The sequence below is a fragment of the Thalia democratica genome, chromosome 7 (assembly GCF_965202585.1).
Source record: "Thalia democratica chromosome 7, ktThaDemo2.hap1.1, whole genome shotgun sequence".
NCBI lineage: Eukaryota > Metazoa > Chordata > Thaliacea > Salpida > Salpidae > Thalia > Thalia democratica.
Genome location: NC_139171.1, coordinates 23,396,585 through 23,420,181, shown reverse-complemented (window position 1 = coordinate 23,420,181; position 23,597 = coordinate 23,396,585). Strand labels below are relative to the sequence as shown.

Below are 23,597 nucleotides of genomic sequence, written 5' to 3'. Positions count from 1 at the left end.
TTTAATAGTTTCTACTTATTCGCTGTTTTAGTTTTCGCCTCCCATAAGGAACCTTTTGTTATTTCCATGCATACACAATACACATGCATTTTATAAGAACTATGTTTTAAATAGTTTCTTTAACAGTTATCTAAAAAAATACGTTGTAAAATAAAATTAACGTTGTAAAAAATAAAACCAAACAATCGCGTTGGCAAATTTTTACGACTTCTAAAATTAGCAAGTATAAAAATATATCAAAATCAATTTTTTCTAACTAAATCCTGCACGTTTTATTAAGTATTTTTGTTACACAAAACTATTTTCATACAGCTGAAGTAGTTTTAGAAGTTGTTAGAAACTCGTTGTAACATGCTTATGCTAACTATCGACTTTGTTATAAAACAAGTGTCTTAGAATTCGAAAGTAATTCTATTCTGCAATTCAAATTGTAAAATGATTTAATACAGAACAGAATTCAATGTTATTATATAACAATACATGATGCATAGTATAATATTTGAAATTTATCACATAACTGTTTATAACGTCAGGAGTTTTTTACTTATAGAACATTACATATCGCCACAATCAAATAAAGTATAGCTCTTAACAATACAATTTCAACAGCAGTTTTTTGATAAATTCAGAATTGCTTGATTAATGCTTATGAGCCTTAATTGTTTCAATACTTTTAAAATTTAGTCTAAACTAAAATTTTGTTTTATGTTAGATCTAAATAAAAACTAAAGCAGAAATTGGAGACTTTGTGGTTTAAATATAATTAAGTTTGAAATCTTAAAAAAATTATCAGATGAGTAGATTTAAAATTTCATGGCTGTAAATTTTTATCTTAGCAATGATCTTCTATTATAGAACTGTTTTTTTTTAATCGAATAAAGTTATAAATCAAAACAAATACAAAATATTGCATTTACGTTTTATCATTTATTGAAAAATATGTAAAAAGGTTTTTAAAGGTCAAATATTGAATACGGAGCTTTGCTAAAGACCTTTAGAATAATAATAATTGAAGTAATAAACAAAGTTGTCAATTGAACATAAAGCCTGAAAATGAGGAAACAAAGTACGAACATAAAAACGAAATATAGTTTACAAAAAACTTAAAGAAATGTAATTAAAAGTCATTTTTCTTACATCTTCAATTTTCGTACCACCTTTTTCCTCGGCACAAAACTAATCATTTTGTTTCGTGCATCTTGAAGCATTTTGTCTGCAGGATCCTTTTTGTGTTTTTTGCACGTGGTGAGACGTGAAAACTCACTCAACCTTTTTCTAGCTGATGCCGTCACTTTGATACAAACTTTCCTGTTCAGCAAAGTTGATTTCACCTCATTAGAATCTTCGCTGACTTCCATTTGTTTGTCTTCAGTTATCCTCATCTGGCGAAAGATTTCCAGCATCTCTTCGAAATCTTCTTCGTTGGGAGTGAAAATAGGAAAAGTCTCCATTGGAGTGACTCCGAAACAAACTTCCATTGTATGAATATAAAGTCGAACAAAAATAAAACTGAAAATAAAACATTTATTTAAGTATTTTTGCAGAATATACTAGTCTGATTAAAAAAAAGCTTTGAAGACGCTAGTAAGTCAAAGAAAAGTATCTATAATGAAAAAAAAATTGTTTTGTTTTATTTTTTGGGATTAAAAATTTATCATTTACAACTGATGCCTGTTTTGTTTTTAGTAAACACTTTGTCTATTAAGCTACAACTGATAAAACCTAATTAAGCTTTATGTGCAAATATAACATTATGATTATTATTACAAGTCTGACTTGTATATAAAATCAAAGCCAACTTTAATATGGTATACTTAAAGCAGTAAGTTTAGCAAAAAAACAAAAGGCTTGAAGTGTTACTTTTTAGTTTACTCAATTTAAATGAAGTTTAAATCTTATACTTTATAGTAAGCAGTTTCAATCTTTTAAAAGTTTTGAAAGAACTCTTTTAAAAGACCTAACATCTGCGAAAGAATAAACAGTCAGAAACGCTAGAATAATACTGAACTAACATACTTTGTTTGAACAGAGCTTGATTAGTCATTAAACTCAAAAATACTTCTAAGCTATCAAAAAAAGTAATAAGTGTAAGCTGGAATTAGAGTATCAATTTAAATATGTTTCTAATCACCGAATTTTTAAACAAAATACTTTTGGAAATATTTATTAAAAACATTTTTAAATATAAAACTGGTTCACGTTTTTAAATTATTAAAGTTTATGAATATTGTGGATAACTTAACTTACTTTTATTTTGTCGTTATTTTTACCTTGTAAGGTGAAAGTTGGCTCAATATGGTTTTACGCTACTAAAAAAGATCTTGTATGTTTTTATTTACATACGTAACAACTAAGTAACTTCTTTATTCGTTGTAAGATAAAACAACAACATTTTAGGTTTTGTTCTGTAAACTTTAAAAATGAAGGTTTTAATTGTTTTAATAATTTATAAGACCAGAAGGTAATTGCATTTTTTTTTAATTAATAGTTTTACCAAATGCCCACGTTTGCTTATAGCAAGAATTCCAAGCTCCTTCTAAATACCGCCCACTGACGGATATTTGAAATTAAAATTCTTTTTAGTTAAATACCTATTTAGTTTATCGCTAATACTAGTAATCACTCCAAAGGGGCGATAAGACATATTTAAAGAAACCCCTGTTTACAAAGTTTAGCTATACAATATTAGGAACAAACAACAGTAGTAATAAACTCTCCTTTTTATTTTCTTGTTAATGTTTATTGTTATTTTTTAATAATTGAACGGTTTGAAACACAAAGACAAATAAGAGTATTATCTATTAGAAAATAAGATATTTAAGATAAACTATCCTTATAATTTATTAGCAGAAAAGAATTTAACATTCAGTATAAGTTGTGCTTTTTAGAAAGAATGTACTTTAATTACAAATACCTAAAGTAAGATTAAAGTAAAGAAGTCTTCCCTTTTGCACTCACTTTCAGCCAGCTTTAACAGTTATTGATAGGTCAGGAAGTCCTAGTCTAGTTATCTTCGAAAAAATCTTACTTAGATTTCCATAAGTCATTAATGTTATGGAGTAACTTATAATTCCCTATAAGAAAAAATATACATTTGTTATAAGAAAATTTTTCGCTAAAGCTAATAATTTTGCAGAGTTTTTGAACTAACTTAGATAAGTGTTTACAATTTTGTAGCATTTTATTTTAAGTTTTTTACAAATAATTTTTTGTATAGTTCTAACTCATTTCAAGAAAAAAATCACAACTCTCAAAATTAGGCTAAAAGAAAATTAAGATAAAATTTTTAGAGAAAATTTAAAATAAAATAAAATAAAAAATGAACTAAATATTTGAGAAACTTATAGTTTATAAAAATTTTATAATACTAAACTTTCACAAGACATTACAAAACTTACTTTTTCACACAAACGTTTTACAATAAATTTTTCAAATTTCATACCTTTTTATAAAAGTGTACTCCTTATGAAATTAGATTATAAGAACGTACTTAGGTTTAGACTAAAGCGTATAATAAATAAAGTTTTCTAAAGCTATTTTTAATAGTTATATTATACATTCACAGAAATGTAAAATAATTCAATTCTAAAACAGCAAAATATTTATAAAATGCTTAAAAATACTGTAAGTATATCTGAGATAGTTGCTTTTAAGCAGTTTTGTAATACTTAAAACAATACTACTATATTATACTATAACAAAAATAAAAACAAGGTTATACTTATTTAAACCCTTAAAATACTATAAGCCAGCTATAAGAATGTCCAATGAACTTATGTGGATACTACTCTTTTAAAATAATTTTTTTTCTTCTTTTTTTTTGTTATTTGTGCTTTAACACATCAATTTTATCATCATTTTTTTAAGAAACTTCCTTTTTATTTTAGCACAAATTCTAAATACTATATCTCGAAAATGATAGTTTATTAAAAAGAAAAACGCAGAAAAGTATCTAAAATAAGTTTGGAACACATTTCGGAATCGCAGACCATTTGCCATCAGATTGACATTTAATTACTTGAGGTCCGACTCTGTTAAAATAAATTTTTTACAATTATTAAAGTTTAATAGTTAACATATTATACATTATTTACTATTTAAAAGTTTGAGAAACTTGAAAGCCTATCAAAATACTTTGAAACAAAATTTCTATTACAATTAAAAAGTTAGTTAAAACAGTGGCACAAGACATATTTAAATACTCCATGCAATGCAAACAAAACTGTTATATTACTCAGCTTGAAACGAAAAATTCAAATAATAACTGCAATCTTTTAAACCCTCTTTCACAGAACAAGTTAAGTTTATCCTTGTAGCGGAAGGGAATCGGCCCGTGAATTATTGGCTCGTACGGGGTCTCAAGACTTATGAACCCCAGATTTTCGATGTCGCTGGGTTCACCGCTGCATCTTATTGGTTTGCATTCAGGGACTTCACCTACCCACTCTCCGCTTTCGCCACAAACTGTTTACAGATGTTGTTTATTTTGTTAACACAAGAGTTGCAAGAATGATTTGCAACAAAAAAAGAATTAAACTAATTTCTATGTTAAAGATATAAAGTTGTTGGTTTCAGTATGTTTTGTTTCGCAGTTTGTAGAAAAACTATATTTTTATGTACTAGTAAAAAGACTATCAAGACATTTTTTATGAACGTTAACATTCCAACCTTCATTTCTGAGGTGTAAGATATAAATTTAACAAATAATAAATAGTAATTAAGCTACTTCCTTTGTTTAATGGTAATTATATAAAAATATAAGAGATTTTAAAGGTTGCACGTTTGTTTGTTTTGTTGTTAACTTTGGTCTACTTTTAAAACGTGATAAAAAACAACAAATATTTATATAAAATATTTTCTAAATGAATATTTTTCAGTTAAAGTAAGTTTATTTATTTTAAATTATCATACAAAGGCTAAGTAAAGAAGAAAAAATAACTATAGGAAAGTTTTTCTTTGTTTTAAAACTAATTTGTTATACTTCATTTTTAAATAACTTAAAAATTAAAACTAATGCTTTACTACGAATTATCGATTTCTGGTTTACTATTTTAATCTAAAATACACTACTATTTTTACTTATTCTAAGGCATGTAGTGATAAAGTTACTTTTATAAACTTTTTTAATGTTTAAAGTAACATACAAAATTTATATAAGCTGTTAGAAAAAAAAACTGTTTACAATAATTTAAAAAAACAGATAAAAGTTAAACAAAGTTGAAATTGTTTTTCTTATTTTCTTACCCCTATGCATATTAAAAACTTAAGAGCATTTTATCTATCTTTGACACTTGTAACCTTAAAATGCTATTTTTAACGTTAATCTTAGTAATAGAACATCCAATTTATTTAACTAACCAACAGTGTTTGTTTCACCTCTAATTTCATACCCACTAAGACAAGAGTAAGTAGCAACACTACCAACTTTGTTTTCAACTAAGTTCCGAAGATTCGCAGTTGCATGTTCTGGTATAACTGGCATACCCTTGCACTTTATCTCTACACATGTTGGCGTGGGATTCGACCACTTACCTTAATAAAGAGTAGAGTTTTATTTAAGTTATCAATTTCACCGATAATTCAGTGTATTTTAATATTTTAGTTGGAAAACTAGAATTTTTTAAAACAGTTTAATTTTTTGAATCGTTTAAACTTAATGTTTATGTACATATTTATACACATCATATTCTAAACAATAATTATTTAGTATTCTGACTAAGTGATTGTTCAAAACTTGTTCAAAAAAATTTACTAAAACCAACCATATTTCAGACAAACGGCTCCGCTTTCACCATTCAACTTGAATCCTTTTTCGCAAGAATATTTCATAACACCTCCCTGTTTAAAGCTCTGACCTTCTATAATTCCATTCACTATGTAACCAGGTGAAGGACAATCTTTAAAATTAAATATTAACTAGAAATCGCTTATAACATTTACATTGTTTTTTGAACAAAAAAACGCTTAAAATGTTTGGCTTAAAGGCCTGGTATACGAAAAACCTTTCGGTTATCGAGTTTTACACCACTTTCTTTTTTACCGGGAATTAAACCGGATCGTTTGATTTGGAAGCTGAACCGTAACACGCGGCCTCCGTGGAATTTTTTTTCTAAATAAGAACAAATTAAAACAAATTAAACAAATTATTTAAAACAGAATAATTTTATTTTCACTTTTATAAACTTGCATATTCTCAGAGCTTTTTTGAGGTTAGTATATGCTTTTATTAAATTTGTATTTTTTGTAGACAACTTTATTTTTCTATGTTTTTTTTCCAAACTGTGTTTTTAACCATAAAGTTCGTTTATATTTACTACTCACATAAAAATTATACATAAATATATATGTTTTTTTTTCTAATGTGTGTTAATACTTTATAGACTCCGTAGATCTGTTCTTAAATTTATTTGAGAGCATTGAAACGTCGTTAGTCGGAATAAAGTTTTGACACAAAAACATCTGTGGTATGTATTCCGATAAGCTTAGCTTATCAGGATCTCCAGGATTTAACGTCTTTTAACGTTATATCTTATATATAAAAACACAAATCTTAGTTCATTAAACGTTCACCTTTTAACAGTTTTCTACAGTTTTCTTTCCTTTGAATTCTCCTGCATTTTTTACTTATAAAGTCAACTACAAAACAGGCATGCAGTCTGTTTCTGAATCTCTTTTTGTTGGTTCCTTTTAAGTCTTTTACAGTGCATTGTTTCTTTCGTCTAGCACTAACTAAATTCAAAAGAACCAACACAAGAATAATATTCAATAAGTAAAATTTCACTCGCATTTTTGTATAATAATAAAATTATGTCTGTAGTAAAAAAAAACTAATTTTAAGTGTATAACCAAAGTTTGTTATGAAACTATTATCTTACTTTGCTCTGTGCAAGCTTATAAGCAGTTCATAAACTTATGGACTTATGAAATTTATTCAAAACTTACTTAAAAATCTGTATAGTTATATCAAAACTGAGCTTTTTTAATCAAATAACAGTCGTGTAAAACGCTGATTTCTTTCTAGCTTAGTAGAAATAGTAACCTGGTTAGTAAATTTATTATACTAATAGTAATTATAATAAATACAGTTTTATACAAATTTTATATAGCACAGCACAACTTTATAAAGTGGTTCAAATGATTGAGTACATTAAAAGCACGTGAAAGTTTAATAAAACATTGTACATAGCACTAAAAATTTGATAAGCTGGATAATGATAATAAGAAATAAATGGTTAACTGTTTCGAGTTTTTAATGTTGTTATAGCAATTAAGTAATTAAATAAACCTTATTTAATAAGTACTACTGTATGATTTTTACTTAAAAGTACGCTTTGTTTAAATTATAATCTTTTTAGATTAAAGGAGGTGTATTGCTCAAAAAGTTGTATATAATTAAAAGACAATTCTGTATAAGCTTTCATTTTTATCAAGTCCTTTTAACCTTAAAATTACATGATACCTAAATATTGTTAATTTTTAAGACTTTTTATAATAGGTAAAAAAGTTTTGAAATACAGGCTTTAGAAAATTTTTAAACCATTTAAAACAAAAAATTACTTTACAACTAGAATTTTCTCAGAGGGCTTTTGACCTAATCATACTAGTAATTTGTTTTTGAAATTATTGATGAGATCAAAATAAAACTTAACATATATATTTTAAGCTTGACTTATCAAAACAAAGTGGTTGCTTAGTAATAGAACAACTTTTTATTGCACAAATTATTTTTTTAGTTTTAATTTCATAAGAATGTTTTATATAATACTATCAACTTTTTGAAAGTATTGAACTTTAAGTTTTAAATCGTATTAACTTAATTAAACTGACAGTACTATAAGGAACACACAATAATATATCTAAGGTTCAAACAGTTTCATTATTAGTTTTGAACATTTTTAAAAATATATTTCTTAGAAAACTCTTTTAAAACTAAATTTATTTGGTTAAAAAAAAACTAACAAAAATTATAACAACTTATAATATTGTTGGACGAAAAACGTTAGAAAAAAAGAGTTGTAATATTTATTAAGAAATACCTTTCCTAATTTGTGAACAATTCTAACAAAAAAATCATTTATATATGCTTAAAAATGACTGATTGCTAAAACTAATCTTATAAATGATTTTATCTATAATATTTTTTTGAATTAAACTGTACTTTTTCATTACAGTTTTTTTTTATTAACTTTTATAAAACAACCAGATAAAAGAAAAATCAACTCAAAGTTGTGGCTTGCTCCATAAAAACAGCCCAGTTGTAAAATACTCAATTTGCAAAACCTAAGAAGCGATCGAAAATCATAATAACAAACTATTTAGAAATTTAAAAGTTAATGGAGTAATTTAAGTTATCCGACTTAAATACTTAAAGTAGTTTGTAAGTTTTACTCTTTATATAATGTAATAAATTTTGTTACAAAAAAACATATAGAAGATAGATTAAATGAGTCTATGTTCACAAAACTAAAACATCTTCAAACTTTTAAAGCACAATTGTAAAATGAATTTGAACTACTTTGATAAGGAATTTTAAGTAATAACTTAAAATAGTTATTTTTTGTATATATTAAAGTAAAAAAGTGTACAAAAGTGTTTTAATGCTAGAATATGTTTTGTTTTGCAAATAAAAAAAATAATAATTTAAATTTTTGCAGCAAAAAATAGCTTAATAGATTAATTTGTTAGTAAACTTTTAACAGTTGTTTTGTCAAAGTTAGTATAAAGTTATAATTTTGTAAACTTAACTGGTAGTTACAGATAATGTACGCATCAACGTAAACAGCACAAAAATGTTTGGGATCTAAAGGAAGATACTTTAGTGTAATTTATGTGACATTTTATTGAACGAATGAAGTTATTCGCAAATAAACAGTTTTTGAATTTATTTTAATTAATATTTGTTTGAAATTTAATAAATACTTTAAATCCCATACTATTTTCTAATTAGTAATAGAATATGTAACTTAAGCTTAATCTAAGACTAAATTTAGTTGCCTAGTTTTACTTTTTATAAACAAAAACTGAACTGACATTTTTTACTTATATAAGTCTATATTTACGATCTTTTAAGTTAAAGAATTATATAATAAACATATATAAATGATGCAAAATTTTACAATTAAGTTTTTTAACATTTTTATCAATAAAAAAAAGAGCTTTTAAACGAAGTAAAATATCTTATTTTAGCAAGTTAATTTGAATTATAGAATATCAATTAAATATAAATAAAAAAAATACTTTTAAATCTGTCGCTTATGTAACTTTTTTTAAATGAAACTGGGTTACACTGTATCAGGGTTTCCTAAAAATGTTTATAACACCATTTTTAGGTATTTAAAAAAGCGATACCTTCCTTTAATAAAACAAAAAACTTCTCTTAAATACGCTTAACACCTTTAGAATTTTTTTAAATTTAAAATACTTTTTTTTTTAATTAAAAAACCGATAAAAATATTTTTTTTTAAATTAAAGGTCTCTCGCTAAAATAAATACTTAGACTAAAGTTTAATGACTTTTTTACTTACTAATAGATTTGATAAAGAAAAAAAGTAGATCAATATGTTTGTACTTTAATATATTTTTCTAGTAAATTGACTTTAACTATAAATTTAACTCGAATTTTTATTCTTATAAAAGGTTTCTTATATCATGTACTTCAAACCAGGGTCGTCAGAATGCCACTGTTGCTGTGTTAGCTGACTACTGAGTACTACAAAGTTTTTTGATTTATCTTAAATGTCAAGCTAATGTTTTTTTCAATAGCTGTGAAACCGTTTAATTTACAACTGGTATCTTGCTTTAAACTATTTAGCAAATGTAAATAATAATTTTGTTTGGAAATAATGTAATCCTTGTACCTTTATGCCTACGTATGTCTTATACCTATAAATTTGTTTTTAGTAAAGGTACAACAGTATATAATTATTAGTACAGTATATAGTTATGAAATATACACATAGTTTTTAATCGTTTTAGAATGTCATGCAATTATTATTTATTTTGGGTTTACCGGGCCCCATGAATTTGAAAAAAAGGGTATATTGACTGACAAATATGAAAATTCATACACAGTTTTTGATTCTTAGAGTTGTACAAACGTCTAGTAAGATCCGAAACTTAAAGTGAAATTTCAGGTGCGTTTTAGAATTGTACAGCGACGCTTTAACACGGAGTTTGATTTTTGCATGCAGCTTTATCTACGCCCAATCAATATATTTTAGTTTAAAAACTTAGTAACAATTTAGATTCTACTAAATAAAATGTTTATAACTGAACTCAATATAGTAATCGCAATACAGTGCTATTTAGTACGCACTTTGGGCACTTAAAAGTATGAGCTCAAAGCGAAAAATACTTATCTGGTGTTTGCTAATAGATTAAAAAAAGTTCTACATTAGAAAATAAGATTAATCATATTTAATTTTTATAAGGAAAAATTTACTTATATAAGTTTAAATTTACTTTGTAAGAGGATATAAATTTGCACTTTATAACTGTTTAAATGTTATGGAAAGTTTTTAGCTAAAATCCTTGTTTATCCAAGCGTTTTAGAGAAAGCTCGCATGGTCATGTGATATACTGATGCAAGTAAAGGTAAGGAGAAAATAAAGAGCAGATAAGAAATTACTGATGAAATATTGAATAAAGTTAAGAACATATAAACCTGCCACATAGAGTGGTCAGGGCATTCTAGCCACAGCCTGCGCCAGTAATCAAGAATAGACATTTATATTGTTTGATTCTTTTGTGTAAAGTATTTACTTAACATTATTTTTTTCTCATAATTTTTTATAGTTTTAGTTTCAAGCAGTTAATTGTCATCTTAATTTAAACATTTTCAAAGTATAATTACTGTTAGATTTAATTCTTGTGAAAAAGTTTTAACCACATTAAAGTACTTTCTAAGTTTTAAGTTCTTTATATATTTGTTAGTGTTTGCAATTGTTCTTTACTACAATATGCTCTTTAATGTTACTTATAGTTTATATAAAGTAGCCCTATGTATTGTTTAACATCAGCATCTAGCATAATAGTACAAGTTGAATATTAAAATAATCTACATCTATGGGTTACAATTGGCGTCATCAGGTAAATAATTACTTTTAAGGTAACAGTTAAAAAAGACCAAGACAAATTCTACCCAAATAAATTTTACTAGTGTATAAGCTTTAATTTTAAGATAGTATTCATCACATGTTTATTATATTTTTGTCATTTTTACTATTCAGTGCACTTTATTTAACAGTAGAGGAGAAAATTACAATAAAGCATGAATTTAATTTTTAAGAAACTGTACTTACATTTACTATCTACCCTGTTAAAAGCACTTTAGGTTTAACCATAACTATAAAAACATAGGGGCTTGAAAATAACATCAGGCAATAATGAGTCATATTGATAATAATGCCACAGTAAGATTAAAAAGTATACCACAAAGGGTATTGACTCAGTTTAAGTTTTCAAGTCACACAAGTAGGTGACAATGTTTCAGTCTTATTAAACCAAAAAGGTACAAAGACTCAATTTAAGTCCTTAAAGTCACAGAAAGTAATTGACAAAGATTAGGTCAAATAAATTACAAAGGGTTTTGCCCCAGTTTTAGACCACAAAGTCACAATATATCTGACAAAATTTTTCAAAAAAGTCAAAGAGGAACTGAAAAATTTAAAGTCTACAAAGTCAAAATTAAACTGAAAAAATTTAGTACAAAAAATCAAAGTAGAACTGACAAAATTTAGTCCATAAATTCGAAGTAGATCTGACAAAATTTAGTCCAAAAAGTGAATAATATTAAATTTATGTAAGGCTCTTAAATATTAATAGAACAAGACAACAACTATAAGTAACTAAGACAGCAAAGACCAGTAACATGCTAAAATGTTTAGGAATTTATATCATAGGATTTTGCATAGGTATGACATTTGACTGACTTTTTTGTGTTTTTATTTTTTATCTGTTATTCAATTTCTGCAATTTATAAAGTAGGTTGTGACACATGTTAAATATTACTTAGAAGTTAAAGTGAATTGTTAAAACTTGGTAAAAATATCATTTTTTTTTTGATTATTAATACTAGAAAACTGTTCAGACCTAGTAGCTTTTTGTAAAAAAAAAATTTTATTATTTTAATTTCTAGCCTTTTTTTAAATCTTAATAGTAATTTTGAGACAAATAACTTTTTCGATATTTTCTTTTTTTTTTTGTTTATGAAGGAAGGTTAGTGTTTGTTTTCATAAAAAATGCAGAGTTGTTGCAGAGTTAATGTTTTATTCAAAAAGTGAAAGATGAGAAAGTTTAACAGGATATCAAATTGTATTTGATAACTGTTAAATGTTACAAAAATTTTTAGCTAAAATCCTTGTCCATCCAAGCGTTTAAGAGAAAGCTCGCAAGGTCAAGTGTTTAACTGATGCAAGTTAAGATAAGGAGAAAATAAAGAGCAGATAAAAAATTACTGATGAAATATTGAATAAAGTTAAGAACATATAAACCTGCCACAGAGAATGGTCTGGGCATTCTAGCCACATCCTACGGCAGTAAGCATGTTATTCAAGTTTAGACACTTATATTGTTTGATTGTTTTGTGTAGAGTTTTTAATTAACATTGTTTTCTTCTCATAACTATTTTTTTAGTTCTAGTTATAAGCAGATAGTTGTCATTTTTATTTAAACATTCTCAAAGTTTAACTATTGTTGATTTTTTTTCTTGTGTAAAAATTTTTACTGCATATTTTTTAAATTTGATGTTCTTTGTATATTTGTTAGTATTTGTTCTTTAATACAATATGTTAATTAATATCATGGATACTTTATGTAAAGTAGCCCTAAGTATTATTTTATAGCAGTATTTAGTATAAGTTAAAAATAAATTTAATTATGCTTACTTTTGTAGGTGTGTTGATCATTGTAACCATCAAGTTACCTTACAAGTTTAATATTTATGCTATCTATGGGTTATAATTGGCGTCATTGGGAAAAGAATAACCAGTCTTATAGGTTGCAGTTAAATAAGACCAAAACAAAATTTTACTGAAATGAATTTTAAAAGTATACAAACTTTAATTTTTAAGGTAGTATTTATCACATTTTTATTATATTTTTGTCATTTTTATTATTCAATGCATTTTATTTAACAGTAGTAGAGAAAAAATTACAATAAAGCATGCATTTAGTTTTTAAAAATAAGTACTTACATTTATTATATGTCCTATTGAAACCCAATTAAGTTTAACAATAACCAGAAAGACATAGGGGCTTGAAAAAACATCAGGCAATAATGAGTCATATTGATAAAAATACCATAGTAAGATTAAAAAATATACCACAAAGGGTATTGACTCAATTTGAGTTTTCAAGTCACACAAGTAGGAGACAATGTTTCAGGCAAATTTAACCAAAAATTTACAAAGACACAATTTAAGTCCTTAAGTCACAGAAAGTAAGTGACAAAGTTTAGGTCAAATAAACTACAGAGGGTTTTGCCCTAGTTTTGGTCCACAAAGTCACAATAGATCTGACAAAAATTATTCTAAAAAGACAAAGAGGAACTAAAAAATTTCAAGTCCACAAAGTCAAAATTAAAATGAAAAACTTGTTCCAAAAGCTAAAAGTAGAACTGACAAAATTTAGTCCACAAATTCAAAGTAGATCTGACAAAGTTTAATCCAAAAATGAATAACCTTAAACTTATGTAAGGCTCTTAAATCTTAATAGAACAAGACAACAACTATAAGTAACTAAGACAGCAAAGACCAGTAACATGCTAAAATGTTTAGGAATTTATATTTTAGGATTTTGCATAGGTATGACATTTGACTGACTTTTTTGTGTTTTTATTTTTTATCTGTTTTTCAATTTCTGCAATTTATAAAGTAGGTTGTGACTCATGTTTAATATTTTTTTAAAAGTTAAAGTGAATTTTTAAAGCTTGGTATGGTAAACACATCAATTTTTTTATTGATTATTAGTATAGGAAAACTGTTTAGAGCTAGTAGCCTTTTGTAAAAAAAATATTTAACTATTTTATTTTCTGGCTTTTTTTTATCTTAATAGTAATTTTGAGACAGTTTAAAAAACAGTTTATTATGTCACTTTCATAGTACTCTACTTAACATTGAGCTTGGTGAACTTAATTACTTAATAAAAGAATAGTTGTACTAGGCATATGTATTTAAATTAGTATATAGTGTCAATATAACTAAGTCCTGTAGAAGCTAATTACTTTTAATGGTAATAAAGCTATGTCTCAATAAACTTGACAAACCTTGAATTATGTTATAAGTACTTAAGCTCTTAAACTGCTGTTTAACCTACTTAATACCTATAAAAATAAATATTTCTAATATAAAAATTCTTTTATATAAAAACTACTCTTTTAGATTTAAAAAAATATTTATATTTTGGAATAAAAATGCGAGTAAATTTTTGTTTGTTGAGTATTATTCTTTTCTTCGTTCTGTTGAGTTCGGCTAGTGCTGTACGTGAGAAGCAATGCACTGCGAAAGACTTAATAGGAACCGACAAGCCGAGATTCAAAAAACAACTGCAGTCTTGTGCGGCCCTTGGTTTTTTTACTACAGGATGCAGAAAAATTCAAAGGAGAGAAAACTGTAGAAAGTTAGAAGAAGATAAGCGTTTAATGAATAAAGGTTTGAGTTATATACGTGAATTAAAAAAAAATTAATAATGTATTTTTTTAGTTATTGATTTATAACTTATGAAGCATAGTCTTCAATTTACTAGTTTTAATGAATAACAGAGAATACCTACTACCAATAACTATTTATTAACAGTTGTTGAAACTATTTATCAACACTGAAAAGTTGAAATGACTACCAAAAGAAGATTTTAATTAAATATCCATTCGTAGTAATACGTTATAAACTTAGTTACAATGTTTGCTCTTTACAACAAACATAACTTACAGCTATTCACTAAAACTTTATTTTAAAAGATTGCCCTTCACCTGGTTACATAGTGGATGGAACGATAGAAGGTCAGAGCTTTAAACAAGGAGGTGTTATGAAGTATTCCTGCGAAAAAGGATTCAAGTTGAATGGCGAAAGCGAAGCAACTTGTTTGAAATATGGTTAGTTTTCAATAATTCGAAAACACTTGATAAAATTAATCGTTTTATGCAATAAGTTGCTTTTTTTTTATCTTTTTATATCCTAAATTCTAAAAAATTCACAAAAGCATGACTAATTAGTAATTTTCTGTGTTAACATTGTCTCTTCCACAATAAAAACTACTTAGTTTTTCATCTTTGTAAATAGAGCCTGAATGCTCAAAGAATTTTGTAAAGATACTCATTTTAAGCACATATAAATGCTTTGACAATAGATTAACTTATATATTAGTTTCAAATAAGTCTTCATTTTCAACTAAAAAAACATAGGTATCAACTTTTTGATAAAGTTAAAAAATTAATGTTCATTATAATTTTATTGCAGGAAAGTGGTCAAATCCCACACCTACATGCGAAGCGATAAAATGCAAAAATTCCCCAGTTTTGCCAAATTACGGAAAAGTGAATGTTGGAGGTTCAGATGAAAAAAAGATAGGCAGCGTTGCCACTTACTCTTGTGAGAGTGGGTTCGAAATTAGTAGCGAAACAAACACTGTTGGTTAGTAAAAAAAAAGTATATGTTTATTTTGAATATTGAAATTAAATAACAGTTATTATACTATACAACTCAAAAGTTAAGTTTGGAAAAATCCGTCCTAAAAATTATTTTAAAATGCTGATAACTTTGTTACAAATACACCAAAATAGTTTAATTAAGTTGTTCAAAAACTTAAATCTTAAAGTTTACCTCTTTTTAAACCTGTGAAATTGAAGTATAAAAAAAGATTGTTTTAAAATTTAACGTCAATGTTCTTGCAATCCCTATGTTATTAAACAACAGTCATTAGTTTATTTATTTTAGTTTATATATGTAAAGCACAAGTTTAGTTTTAAAAAGACTATTTTGGAGATTATCATAAAACAGTCTATAGTTTTATTTATCAAAAAATACCAAATCAATAAAACAAAACTCAGTTTGCGGCGAAAATGGTCAATGGGTAGGTGAAATACCCGAATGCAAACCGATAGTATGCAGCCAAGAACCCCACGACATCCCTAACGTGAAGCACATGATTTTAGAGGGACCCTACCAGCCAATACTCGAAGAGCCCCGACCCTACAGATACAATGAGAAACTCACTGTAGTCTGCGAGTCAGGATTTGAAAGGTTTTTTTTAAGTATTAAACTTATGATTGTTAGTTAAATTGGCTTTTAGTTACGCGTTTATTGTGCGCAATTACATCTACCTATCTTGTTTAGTTAATAGAAAGTTTGGTTTAAAGGGTTTTCGAATACTTTCAAACTTTACAAAGTATCGACTAAAACGTAAATTCTTTAGAAATTGCAGATTTTTTTTATTTTACAAAAAAGCAATAACATCTTTTTCAAACAGAGCCGGCCCTCAGGTGATTAAATGTCAATCTGATGGAAAGTGGTCTGCAATGCCGAAATGTGTTGAGGATTTATAATAGATTAACTAGTTCTCTTTGTCTCTTTTTGTTTTTGTCATTTTAAAATAAACTTTATGTGTTGTTAATACTGAAGGTTAAAGTAGTTATTTCACCTAACTAGTTAGAATTAAATTTTAAAACCATGTTAAAGAATAAAAAAAGATAAAAAACTCATAAATTCATAAACTGTAGAAAATAATCTAGAATCTCTTGTGCTAAAAAGTGTAGTAAAATTAGGTAAAAAAAAATTTGAAATTTGAGTTAACTTACATTTTTATAATAATTTTAATACATTTTTACAGTAATCTTGTTATAATACAATAATATACTTACTACAAGTATTACTTTATTAAGTTCTTAATCGTAGAGCAACTATTAAGGTTTTCTTATGTTAAGGATTAAGAATTTTTGACTAAACCTTTTTAAATTATTATTTTAGTTTCTAAACTTAATTGTCAAAAGTTATAAAAGACATTTTTAACGCAAAAAAATTTTGAACAAATACAAGGTTTACACGTTAAGTTATATGAGTGAACTTTTGTAAATGAGACAAAAAAATATTGAATTAATTTCAAAAAATAATAAATAGTTATTGTCATTGTCTTATAAAGTAACAATTTCAAAATTATTATTTTCACAAACAATTTAAAATTTTGCTTAACTCAATTAAAATTTTTATTATGTTAAGCATTTTGCAAAGAAATTTTTTACATCATTGTATCTGTTATCAAATGACCGCTTTACGATTAAAGCTTTGAAGTTTGAATCACGTCCGGGTCACCATTTGCCGATCATACGATGCTTAGTTGTTAATCAGTTACACGAACCTGGATATTAAATGACTTAACGCGTTATAACAATATCGGTGACGGTTATTTAAATGTTTAGAATTGACTTAGCTAAGTTATTTAGCTAAGTCGGTTAATAAAACGCGAATTTAAACTTAGACTGTCATATAAGCTTAGCCTAATTAAGTAATAAGATTGTTAGAATGCTTAAACTAATAGTATATAAAGAAATCAAGTCTTAGAAACAAATAGCTGTATTACGATGAATAGAAAACGCGATAACCACAATATAACAAACTGTACAAAATGTACAAATAAACTACTTCAATTCAAAAGTTCATATAAAAAACAGTCGCCATCGTACACAATACTTGCAAGCAATAAGACGTTATCACTAAGATACTAAAAACTAGCACGTTACTGATTTTAAAAGGTTTGAATATTTTGAGAGAAAAGAAAGAAAAAAAAACACTGTTGAAGTGCTACAAAGTATATAGTTAATATAATTGTTTATAATATTAAACTATAAACCTATAAACAAGTGTAAGTACCAACATGTTTACAAAAAAGTTTAACAGAAGTAAAAAAAATATATTAGGCTAAAATATATCTTTGAACAAAACATTGCTTGTTTAATTTAACTATGTACAAAAATGTAATAAACCCGGAGTATTTATAAAATAACTTAAACCTATGTTTATCGAAAACTAACATGCAAATCAAAAAACTCATAATAAACTTATGTGCAAAACAATATATGAAAATGTTGTATTCAAGTTTCCATAAAACGCAAACAATCCTCTCGTTAATCAACATTAGAAAATATTTTACACTATATATTTATACCGCATAACATACACTAATGATGATTAAGGTAGCTGTGTCACTTAGTACGCTGGCTTGCAAATACAAATAAGCTTTAACTTGGGTTTGAGTTTAATCAATACGGATTAACGTTCAAATGAAGATGGTATACTCAAACGGTAACTGGTAGCTGATTGAAAGTAGCTTAAACATTAAGTGCTATAAGTTTTGCTATAAGATTTTAGTAGCCACAAACCGTTTTGCTATATAAATGTTGACATAGCTTTAAACTATCAAATTCTAGAATAAAGTTAGTTATGTTTAATTTAAAAACATATATAATACAAAAAGTTACTCTTATGAATAAGTATGAATACAATTATGACAAAAGTTAAATTGTTAAAAAGTTTATTACTTAACAATTGTTTCACGCTAGTGCGATGATCACAAGTAAAAGTAAACAAACTAATAAGTTGCAACGGACAAACATTTTATATAGTTTTAGATAAGTAATTAGTTGATTAGGTGATTAGTTAACTAATTGAATTTTAGTAATATTCAGCAAGATAAATTATAATTAACGTAAATGCAATCATAACAAAAATCAAACGATAAAAAACAAAACTATATAATGAAAACAAAGGTAGATTAAACTTAAATCTAGCAAATTAAGACTTTAAATAAAATTTTGTAAAATGTCTACATTTTCCCACCAGTTCTGATCTCAAGTTTAAAAGTTTGTTTTTATCCGCAAATGCGATTTCGAGTCTTTCTAAGTTACATAGGGTGCAAATTTTACTGGGCTTGTTTTGGTTACTGCGATGAACAATTTCCTATAATTTTCCCAAGTATTTCCCAAGTATGAATAATTTAAAAATAACTATAAATAAACGAAATGTTATCCTAAATAAAATTTTTACAGTGAGCTCATTTGGTATTTTTATTTTAAAAAGACATCAAAAACCCGTTGACAGTTTATAGTTTAAATCTAGTGATTAAAGTTTAACTGCAATATGTTTAATAACTTGAATAACTTAGGTTTATAAATCAATCAGCACAACAGCACTTTGATATAGCCCTTGGCGGTCTAGTAGGTCTGCCAAAGTTAGGCTGTTAATTCAATAATTTGTAGCTAGTGTCTTGAAGAGTACTGAATAAAATGTAGTTTTGTTTTTTCAATTGTTTAACATTAATTTAGTAACTAAAATATATTTTAATTTTTTTTTTTCATTTTGTATTAAATTACTGTCTAAAAATTATAAAGTAATGTTTTAAAATACGAATTAAAGCTTTTAAATTAGGTATTAAAATAAATAAATATTATAAGTATTTAAAACTTTTATGCTACCCTAAACTTAAGGTTTTATTTGTTTATTGCAGCTTTGTTTCAATCAAACAAATAACAAGACTTAAAAATTAACTGCTTATTTCTAACTACTCATTATAAAGTAGAGTTTTTAAATTTAATAAATAAATGTTTAAACTTTTTAGTTTAGTAAAATTTTAGTTTAGCAATTACAGCTGAATCATTTTGTCAAAAATTCCATATTTAGCAATTTTAAAACTTAAATGACAAAATATTTCATACTGTTCATTTTTACTATTTGCTTTCAAATAAGTATAGTACCGAGTTATGGTCAGTTTGTAAGTAACAGTTTAGTTGCTAGGGTCGAAGAGATTGAAAGAATTGTTAGGCTTCTTACAAGTAAGTTAAAAAACAAACAATATTTTTTAATTTTATTTTGTAGATATATTTTAGCTTTTAACATATTAGAGTAAAATATTTTGTGGTCAGTTAGAAAACAAACAAAACTTAATTACTCAATTAAGTTTTCGACCTATAACATACGGAAATATTTAATTACTTTAGTTATAAATTAACTCAGATTTATTTTTAGTTTTGTTAAATTTTAGTATTGTGATAAATCAACTTTTGATTAAGTCTTCTGTAATATTTCATCTTTATACAAAACTCATTATTATTGTTATTTATTCATAATTAATCATTAAGATTTTTTTTAATTTCAAGGTTGTAGAATACCAGTGATCGAAAATGTGAGTACGAACACCAGCGTACTAATACGTAATAATAAGTTTGTAATGTTCACTTGTGACGGGTTGCTTGAATCACAAGGTGTCGCTGTAAGACAATGTATGCTTGGACAATTGACACCCAGTTTGATTGCAAGTCCTTTTGTGTGTAGAAGCCGTTAGTTTGTTAATTAATATTGTTTTGAAAATTTGATATTAATTTGTATAGATTTTTCTTAAATAATGTAACCTAGAGGTGGGCAACGTAAATAATTGACGGGCCAGATCCAAAAAAAAGTCCTCAGCTGGCCGGATCATTTCGAGTAAGTTATCTACCGGATTTAGTTGGATCCTTTTTTAGATCCGAATCTTTATTCAAAAATGTTTTCCGGATCCGGCTAAATACTAATTTTAGACAAGGTTTGTATCCGAATATAACTAACTTCAAAAGACTTGGATCCGGCTGGATGCTAATTGATCTGGTGTTTTAAAATTTTGAATCAATTTATTAATTACCAACGTTCTCAAGTAAAAAAATTTAAGTTAATTTTTATTAAGTACTCATAATTCTGTATTTGTTACAACTCTGGACCGAATTAGTACTAGTTAGTTTTATAAAAACAATAGTTTACTTACTAAAAGTTACTTGAGTCTAAGATTTAAAACTAAAACATTAAAAATATTTAACTATTCGAAATTATCTAAATTTGGTAATTTTTGGCTCGAGGCTACATTAATAATATTATTTAGAGTAAACTACTATCTTTTTATTTAAAAAAACTTATAAAGATTCATTCAAAATTTTGTTAGATTATAAACTGTTTTTACAAACATACAGAAATGAATTTCCTAAACAAACCATACTTAAAGTTAATGAGATCTTGTTTTGAAATATTTTCATCAGTTAGTCATCATTAAACTTAAGCATTTAATTTATCAAAAACTCCTTAAATAAAATATCAATAGCAGAAAAGAGTGCAAACTGTAGTATCTACTTGGAATATTCTACTAAAATGAAAAGCTGAGCAGTTTTATTTAAAGTAGGTGTCAATTTTATTAAAAACTACTTTTCTTAACATTTATAAGAACAACTCACTACACATCTGGGAATGACATCATTTTTTTACATGTAATTTTTTATGAAAATCATTATGATAGGTAGGATCATCAAAGTTAGTTCAGCAAACAAATTTTTTGGATAGTTTGAGAAAGAATTAATTCAACTGACTAGAAGCAGAACAAGGTACTATAACAAAAGAGTGTTTTTATTACTACAAAAATTGAAAGCCATTTTTTAAATTGTTTTCAGGTTAAAGTCTAAAAGTTTATTTTGTGAAAATAATTTGAAAAAGGTTTTGTACAAATTTTGTAATATTTACATTGGCTTGTAGGATTTCATATAACTTTGAAAATGCCTAGTGGGCCGGATAAATTTTGTCCGCGGGACGGATTCCGTTTAAATTTAAAAAAGGTTTGGGGGCCGGTCATTTTGATTCCGGGAGCCGGATCCGGCCTGTGGGTCGTACGTTGCCCACCTCTAATGTAACCCTTCAAGAAAAAGTTATGATACGACTTTTTGTTGTGAAATTATTTTTGAAAATAGAATAATTTAGCACTTGTTATTATGAATTTAGTCTTCGTGGATTTCATGTTGATAAAAAATAAATATTCTACTTTGTTTTACAAGGGGGCATAGCGATATTATACAAAAAAAAGTACTTGTTAAATTCTTGAAAAACCTCAAAAAGTATTTACAATTATAACCGGTGAAATAAAATTGTAGATTGTTTTAAGGTCAAGGCTAAGATATAAACTTATAATTATTAAAACATTTTACTTTATTTTTTTCTTGTTTTTTGTTGTGTTGTCGATAGATCACAGAGTATTTTTACAAAAAGTTTTAAACGATTCAAATTTTTCTAGCAAAACAAAACTTGTAAACATCAATAACTTGATTCAAGGAAAATTATTTTTGATACTCCTTTTAAATATATGTAAGACTTATTGTAATTATTAGTACAAATTATATTCTTTTTCCTACTGTATGTATTACGTATTACAGTTAATAGAGCTTATCAAAATTTTAGTTTAAAATTATTTAGTATTTTATATTACATTAGTCTAGCATTTTTTTTTTACTTTTCTATTTGTATAAACTTTTATATTGAAGTCTTGTTATACAACATTTTTTGTCAGAACCACTGAATTATGTGTTTGTTAAAAAGTGGTTGAATTGGAATGACGCACAGGCCTACTGTGTTTCTGAATATAATGGAAATTTACTCATGGACGGAATAGACACGAAAGAAGGCAGAAAGTAAGTGACATTTGTTGACATATTTTTAATTTATCAAAAAAGAAAAAGTTAATTTTTTTTGCAATGAAATGTTTTGTAATTTTAAAATTTTTATTTTTTCATTAACAGATTAACACTTTTTTAAGATAATACTATTTTATTAAAGCTGTATGTATTAAACCAGACGAGCTTTCTAAAAACTAAAAGAAAAATTATGACGCACTTAACAATATTTTTTTTAATATGTTAACATAATTTTTTTGCTTTAATAAATATTCAATAGCTTTAGACAGCTTTGTGCATATAATTCGAAGTTAACGGCTTTTTAACTATCAAATTTTACATATATTAGTCTGAACCACAAGCAGCTTAAAGCTTTTGTAGACACTAAACATTCTTAGTCTGTAGTAGTTTAGTTTCATACGTTTTTATTAGTATAGTCAATTTATTTTTTTTTATATAAACAGAAACAACAAAGCATTAATCAATTTTTAAAACAACACGTTAACAGTAAACACGCTGGCTAGACACGTTAATAAGAAAAAGAAAAGTACTAAACATTGCTGATCAAAAATATAAAACTTAAGTTTTTAAGTTTAAAATCTACTTTATTATTTTTGAATTACAAAAAAGCTCAAAAAACTTATTCTCAGGATCTGGTGTACAAATAACGTTTCGGTTATCGAGTCGTATATCTATTGGATACAGTCATGGTCAAGGACTTAACAGACTTACTTTTAAATCTGATATTTTGGTATCTTAACTAAAAATACAGACAAATGTGCCAAACATACGCTTTGATCTTGTTTTTTATAAAGCTTTATTTTAAACAATCATCAATGAAGACAAGTTAAAAAATACTTGAAGAAGATTTTTCTCTATCTTAAGTTTACACTTTTCTAGTTGCTATACAAACGATGTTGACTACAAAAAAGTTGACACTTTTATCTTAAACGAACAAGTTTAATTGCTTCGTCACATTGAAGGATTTAAAATAAAACTTATAAACATTGTTTTGATTTCAAATTTCAGAAAATAAGCATTATAGCACAAAAAATAATTCTGATTTATAATGCCATTAGTTTATTTTTTCCACAGATTTATGTATAATTTTTATTATATGTTTTTTTGAGAACAAAACAAACAAAAAAATTAATAG

The 23,597-nt window shown here is 25.9% G+C and overlaps 1 protein-coding gene across 1 annotated transcript; it reads right to left on the bottom strand.

Moving 5' to 3' along the window:
* Positions 1 to 3,952: 3,952 nt before the first annotated feature.
* Positions 3,953 to 6,189, bottom strand: LOC145841187 (beta-2-glycoprotein 1-like). The gene is made up of 5 exons (XM_082948557.1): positions 6,174 to 6,189; positions 5,763 to 5,897; positions 5,359 to 5,532; positions 4,281 to 4,464; positions 3,953 to 4,031 (listed from the first exon to the last, which is right to left on the bottom strand). Exons 1-5 carry the CDS (start codon positions 6,187 to 6,189, stop codon positions 3,953 to 3,955), a joined length of 588 nt encoding a protein of 195 aa, XP_082804683.1.
* Positions 6,190 to 23,597: the final 17,408 nt, after the last annotated feature.

Coding starts and splice junctions, on each gene's coding strand:
- LOC145841187 (XM_082948557.1), bottom strand. Junction 4,465..5,358: donor AGGTGAAACAAACACTGTTG/GTTAGTTAAATA, acceptor ATCTGTAAACAG/TTTGTGGCGAAAGCGGAGAG. Junction 4,032..4,280: donor AACTTGTTCTGTGAAAGAGG/GTTTAAAAGATT, acceptor TTATTTTAACAG/AGTCGGACCTCAAGTAATTA.